The sequence below is a fragment of the Priapulus caudatus genome, unplaced genomic scaffold (assembly GCF_000485595.1).
Source record: "Priapulus caudatus unplaced genomic scaffold, Priapulus_caudatus-5.0.1 Scaffold342, whole genome shotgun sequence".
In the NCBI taxonomy this organism is placed as follows: Eukaryota; Metazoa; Priapulida; class Priapulimorpha; order Priapulimorphida; family Priapulidae; genus Priapulus; species Priapulus caudatus.
The window spans coordinates 138,960-146,198 of NW_014577403.1; the positions used below are offsets into that span (position 1 = coordinate 138,960).

The window sequence follows — 7,239 nt, forward strand, 5'->3', positions numbered from 1 at the left end:
AACCCCATCTCTCCACGGCTAACCCCATCTCTCCACACCTAACACCATCTCCCCGCACCCCATCTCTCCACAGCTAACCCCATCTCTTCACACCTAACCCCATCTCTCCACACCTAACCCCATCTCTCCACACCTAACCCCATCTCTCCACACCTAACCCCATCTCTCCACAGCTAACCCCATCTCTCCACAGCTAACCCCATCTCTCCACACCTAACCCCATCTCTCCACAGCTAACCCCATCTCTCCACAGTTAACCCCATCTCTCCATAGCTAACACCATTGCTCCCATGCTACTGCAGCATCTCTGCGTGAATGCGCGTACGCGTACGTCTCGCGTGCTAACCGCCCGTGTCTCTCACCAGCTTCACGTTGTGTCGGCCCGCTCGCTGCAGCGACTCCCGCTTCATCGAAACGACGAGCATCTCCGAGTGAAGCGTTACCTTGACGACGACAACTGAAGCAGCAGCGCACACACATGGAGGTCAGATTACAATGTTCTAATAGGTAAGGCTCATCTCGAGTTTATCAGAAAACTTCACAGGACTATGGTAGATTTGGGGGAAAAGCGAGGCCCCCATTTCCTTCAAAGGAGATGCACCAAGGCAAATTATCCTTCATCAACATTTTAATCTGAGAAAGGGAGGGCATGGAATCTTGTGTCCCGTTTAGCGCTGGGAGAGAGAGATACTAGAGGTAAGACGATTGACACCGCACGGGCTCATATGCGCTCTCGCCTACCTCTCACGAAGGCCTTCATCTCGTACGTGTCAAACGGGTCTTCGTGGGACGAGGACAGCATCACCTCGCTCATGGGACAGAATACCTGAAAGAAGAGCAACGCTCTCAATATCGCAAGCCTTCCTATAGAGACTAGATGGCAGTAGCCGTCGCAGTTGAATCCGCGCCGGGAGCACTAACGACGTGACCGGAGATGAGAAGTAGGGCCTCCTGTTGTTACCATAAAAAGTAGTTGTCAAAAGGAACAAACTGCTTCTGGGAAAGGTTTTACTTTCGTTTTTCTCCTCCCCAGTCCTTGGTACCCCCATGCATAGATCAATGCTGCCGCATATCCGAAAAGTTAGGGTTAGGAGTGAAGAAGTGCCTAGAATCTTGAAGTATATACAGTTTACATTGCTTCTAGATATCTAACTGAATAAAAATAGTCGACTTTCTACGTAAAGAAAAGTGCCGAATTCAGTTAACAGCTTTGATTACGTGCGTGTCAGGTGTCACTGGTCGTGCCCTCACTCCCGACCATAACCCTGCGACATATAAACTTCGCTACAGGCCGCGATCGATTTCTTAGACTGTCACGAGATTTTGTTCGTGTGGCGAATCATGCGTTAAGGGAGTTCATGCCCTAAGCTCTAGATGTTTTGGATATCCCGTCTACGTTCAGGAACAGAGCGTATTAGAATGCGCTCCCGTTTACAAGTCTGTCTAAACTGCCGTTGCGATAACCGTAGTATTTCAGCGTAATATGAGGGGAAAAAGTGCCGGTCTTGAGAACCGGCAGTTTCATAGAGATGATGGCCGAAGCAAAAACTTGGTCGCCCCGGGCCTCTGGGTCGCACTAATTTCGAACGCTGTAAATAAAGTGTAGTTTATTGATGAAAGAACACTGATTTTCGTCCACGAGGCAGTGTTTTTGGATAAATTTCTGCATGACGGGTGAGATTTGAGCGAGGCGGCCGCTTCGCTCGTGTCAATGCAGGGGAAACACTGTATATATATATATATATATATATATATATCGACTTAAATTTTATCATTATGTTACATTTTTAAATGGCTGATAGCTCTCCACATACTAGAAAATTCTCTGGTCATTCTCGCTAAGCCTTGCTTTACAGTCATCCGCCCATCACCTCTCACAGAACTTACCTTCACGCCGACGTCCCATATGCTTCGCTTGCTCGTAGCGCCATCTGTACACAGGACGGAGAGTTGCAGGCCCGACTCCTGTCTGGCAGCCACACTGCACACGAGCACGTCGCCTAACTGGACACTCTGTAAGATGGCGTCAATGATGGAAAGTCGCGCACGGCAGACGTAGCGTATGTGTAGTTGATGATGATAGGCTAGTCACACACCGGCAACTCGTGCTCTTAACACATGGTTAGAGAAATGCCAACACCGCTCGGCAGGTGGAAACAACCTTTCGATCGAGTTAAGAAATCTTACGACTGCTGGATAATGTGCCTGACATTCGGTGGGTACTATGCACACTTCTGCGTAGCAAAAATTGCTTTGTCTGACCGACCTGTGGTTCGCATGCGACGGATTTTACTTTACGGAAAAGGAAAAAAAGGAAACACACCTGGAAGAAATGCTGTTTCTGATCCATGTCAGATATGCCCATGTACGATTCCAGCGGTGGCATTACGGCGTGGAAGTCTGTGTGGAAGAAACAAGTGTAGTCAGGCACATTTACCATGTAATTACGGCGTATTATTATGCATTATGGCATGGGACACTACTGCTAATATAATAGTTAGTGCACCTACAAACGAATACTGTATAGGTACAGGAGCTCAGATGCTGTCCAATTATTGGTCATCATTTAGTGTAAAAAGATAGTCAAACCTGTATATACGTGTCACTCAAGGTGGTGTAACTGCTATGCAAAGGGAATGTCAAATGTGCCCTATATAGGCAAGAGAGAGTTTTATGGAGCACACTGCTAACACAAGTTTGATTGTAGTCACCATTTATGTTTTTTCAAAGATAGGCAATAATGTCAACACACTTAAAGGGAGTTTTTTTTTGCTCTAACCTGTTTTCTGTTTATGTGATGTGTATAGGAAACAATTTCATGACAAAATCGACATTTTGACCACAGATAGAAGTACCAAAACTAGGAGAACTGTCTGCCTCCAAGTTAGACAAGAAGAGAATTGACGCGTTAATTACATCAAACAGTTCTGTAACATGTGTTACGTTAATCCTAACAAAAGCGTGCACACAAGGTAGTAGTAACCGACTCCAAGAAAGGATTTTAAGCCAAGGCCCGGCCACATGCGACATAGTAGTGTGAGTAGTAATAACATACAATAACAAAGGGCTTCAAGTCCGTGTGGACGCCGACAAACTGATGCAGGGGTAGAAATAATTAACTTTTGAACAAGGGAGTCCAACGGACTCCCTGCCCTCAAAAAGAGGGAATCGGCGGCAAAATGAGGGCGTCCGCAGTCCGAAGTTCAAAATTAAAGATATTAACAATAACGCATGTGCTTATTTTGAAGATTCATGCGGTTGCACGTCTGCCAAATTCTATTTGGACATTTGCTGAAAAAATACGGTAATTCCGCAAGGCCGTGCTCTGGAACGAACTAGTTAATATGGCAAAATTTTCAGGGAGCCACACGGACTCCTGCATATGTCACATCAGGGAGTCCGGCAGTAAATCAGCGAGTATTTCACTTCGGACTCCCGTTAATTTCGCACCCTGCTGATGCATACATAGCGAACCCGACTGCGACACTCTCCCGCTCAACCGACCTGCTCACCTTCTTCTTCGTTGTCACGGCTCGGCTGCGAACTCGGCGCCACCTGTTGCTGCGTGAACAAAACGTCGCTCTTCTGCGCGATGAACTTCAGCACTCGGCAGCGAAGGTCCCGACCCTTTACGCTGCAACACGCAAGTGGAAACGTCGGTCAAAATACGACGAATGCTAGTGACGCCGATCCACCGCATGGCTGCCACAATCACCGACACGTTGAATGGACCTCGGTTGACTATCGACTGTCAGCTTATGTATGCCAAGCGTCAGCTCACTTGGTGGGGGCTAACCCCTAGATTTTTTTTTAACTTAATGCAAATTTCACCAATCGGACACATTTCTCAGCGTATTTCTCACAAAAAAGGTACATAATTTTTCAGATGAAATTTTCAGGTCGTCAAAGAATGTTTTACTTCCCGACAGGTTGCCCCACGACCGCCAGGTAGCGTGCCAGCCAAGTCGTCACGAGCAAGCGACTTTCTCGCTAGCGCTTGAGCTAATCACAATTGGATGTTTTTGATTGTACAAAATCCTGCACTGAAGTGTTCACCCGGCTTCCATGTACGCGTACTGCAGCTGTTCAAATAGCATGAAGTCCTGTCGGTTGACAAGACACAAACAGGACCCATCAATCCCAGATGGGTGGAGCATGGAACAAACTAAAATTGCTTGACAGCACTGGCAATGAGAGATCCCATCAGGGGCGTTTCGTTGCCCGTCTCACCTGGTTGGAGGCGGCTTCTCAGGGCGGTCGCACTGCATCCTCACCCCGGTCTCCCGCAGCGTGGCGAGAAAGTGGGTGCTCTGCTCCACCTGCACATACTGCAGCAGGTCGTTGCCATGGTAACTGACGGCTTTTGCGAGGTGATTGGCCCGCACACCTCTTGAGCGGTGTGCCAGTCGCTCCATGTCACAGCTATGGCATGGGCATGTATTCTAGATTTTTAGGACCATGAGCACACTAAAAAATTTATAACACAGAATAAAATATAAAACTCACTATTTCACTAACCAGTAAAAGTCATAGCAGGCCATCTGTGAGGCACAACTATTTCAAGAAAACACAGCATAATAATAATAATAACAAGTGCCGCAGAGCGACAGGGCTCATCTGGTGTCTGGTGTTCTGTGTCAGCCAAAGCATGGCAGCTGTCAGTGTGACGACAGATTGCAAAAAGCAGGAGCGAATAATTACCATATTATTACTATAGATTACGTGCGTTCTATGGTGTCAGGTAATAAGGTACATTAAACCCCTTGCGAGGCACATCTGGCTCGTTACAAAATAGCTCAATGGTTGATACAACCAGAGCAGCTCGTGCAAGATTACAATGTACAGCAATACGATAGCAAATATCTGTAAACTAATTTCAGTACAAGGTAGGCCAGTGATTAGTGGACCGAATAAGCTCAAGAACGTACACACTTGCGTCTATATTGGTGCCAAAATTTGATGAGAAAATTAAGTCTGGGAAATCCACAGCCTCACTCCTGGGTTATTATTTGAGTGCTATTGACTGTATTTCAACTATTCATAATGTACACTACAGAATCTCATATATAAGTCATCTCATTATCTCCTAAGTAAGCGTTGTTCAAGTAAGAGTTATGTGTGGAATTTCACTGTAAAATGGGAGCTTTCCACAACCACAGGTACTTGCCAACGCAGTTGAGAAACAAATCAATGTTTAACCCTCCTCTTGAGGGTCAAAAGGTTATCCGACACTTACTCTTCGCATGTCAGTGGAAAGTACATTTCATGGTCCTTTCAATAAAGCCATAAAAATGGTAGGTCACCGCTGAAACAAAAAAGTTTTTCAATCGCTCCGTCAGACCATGTCCTCAGAAAATGTTTAAAATCTGCTCTGTGCCCCATTGACTTTTGACCTGTGACCTCCAAATTCGGCACAGTGATGGCTTTTCCTACCATGATGCTATACACCGCCTATCACGAGCCTAGGTCGAGCCGTTTAGATTTGTGCCGCAATTCTGCATTTCCTCCCTATACCTTAAGTTAAGGATGGAATGTTCCCTTCTTTTACACCTCTTGACCTTTGACCTTTGACCCCCAGCTTCGACATCCCAACTCGTTTTGACGATCCCCCCCGATGTGCCAAATATCGTGACCGTACGTCGAGCGGTTAAGATTTGTGCCTAACTGTTGACGGACGGACGGACGGACAATCATGCGATTCTACAAGCTGCATCTGACTATGTCAGATGAGCTAAAAAAGTATGTGCATCATTTCTTTAACATCTTAACTTGATTTTGGTGAAATTTTATGGAAATCTGATGATTAGAAAGTTGTAATTTTTGTCCCGAAATGTTTACTCTGTCGAATCTTTGCCCAAATCCCTAATTACTAATTATGTAATTAAATGTGATTGTTATAAAGACAAAATCATGTATTTGATCCAAAATACTAACTTCAATCTACTTTTTGTAAAAATTTCACATGGAGTTCTTTACCCTGAAGAAAGTTATGAGCATTTTTGTTCTTCAGTTGCCGTTGGCTCTCCTCGATCACAACTTTTGTTTCAACACAATAGAAAACCAATGGGGATCAATATGAAAATTTATGTGTATGAAAATTACCATAACTTCCTTAAAACTAAAGGTATAGAAGTGAATAAGGTATCAAATTAAATGTATTGTCATGCTCTTTCAGATGGCAAAGGTTTTAGGGTATATTTATGACACCTCAAAATTTTGTAACATCCCTACTAGTACTAGTACTAGTGCTGATAGGGTCTATGTCACCCAGGGTACTGCTGGAACGTACCCTGGTAACTATCTAGCTGATAGTGATATGGTTAGGGGTAGGGTTAGTGTTAGTGTTAGGGTTAGGGTTAGGGTTAGGGTGGTTCAAGGATAGAGAACATAGGTCCCAATAAAACCAATGTCATTTACATCAATATAAATATAATATTATATCAATATAATAGGTTAGGGTTATGGTTAGGGTTAGGGTTAGAATTAGGGTCCCTAGACTCGTTAGTGGAGTATGCGAGGTACGGTCCGGCATATTAGATAGTAGTATTTAGTACCAGGGTACGTTCCGGTATACCCCCCGGTTCTTCCCTAACCCAGATGCGTTCGATTCCGTACCCAGGTTAACCCAGGTGGCTCTGGGGAAGCAAAACGAACGCACTATTAGTAATACTATTTTAACCAAGTCACAGTCAGTAACGCTGATAGGGTCTATGTCCCCCAGGGTACTGCCGGAACGTACCCTGGATACGGTCCGGTATACCGGAACGTACCCTGGTAACTATCTAGCTGATATGGTTAGGGTTAGGGTTGGGGTTAGGGTTAGGGAGTAGGTGTAGGCGACTCCCTAGACTCGTTAGTGGAGTAGGCGAGGTACGGTACGGCATATTAGATAGTAGTATTTAGTACCAGGGTACGTTCCGGTTGTTATGTTATGTTATGTTCTCATACTTGTTGGTGTCCACTACGCTGGATATAATGACAAGGTATTTGTACTTATATACTTATACTTATACTTATACCGTACCCAGGGTACGTTCCGGCAGTACCCTGGGGGACATAGACCCTATATCAGCGTCAGTAACCAGGCCCAGGGAGCACGACAACGATTTGTATCAATATATGATCATTTGCTGAAACTTATTTCAGTCATAAATTAGCAACAGTACTCAGTAGTTGTGTCGCAACCTCTTGCGACGTTTCGAACTTAAATAACAGAGATAATAATAATAAAACGATAAA

The 7,239-nt window shown here is 44.9% G+C and overlaps 1 protein-coding gene across 1 annotated transcript; it reads right to left on the reverse strand.

Moving 5' to 3' along the window:
* Positions 1-341: 341 nt before the first annotated feature.
* On the reverse strand, positions 342-6,167 carry LOC106809278 (tetratricopeptide repeat protein 14-like). The gene is made up of 7 exons (XM_014812289.1): positions 5,977-6,167; positions 4,231-4,467; positions 3,513-3,634; positions 2,324-2,400; positions 1,888-2,013; positions 742-826; positions 342-457 (listed from the first exon to the last, which is right to left on the reverse strand). Exons 2-7 carry the CDS (start codon positions 4,413-4,415, stop codon positions 342-344), a joined length of 711 nt encoding a protein of 236 aa, XP_014667775.1. The 5' UTR covers positions 4,416-4,467; positions 5,977-6,167.
* Positions 6,168-7,239: the final 1,072 nt, after the last annotated feature.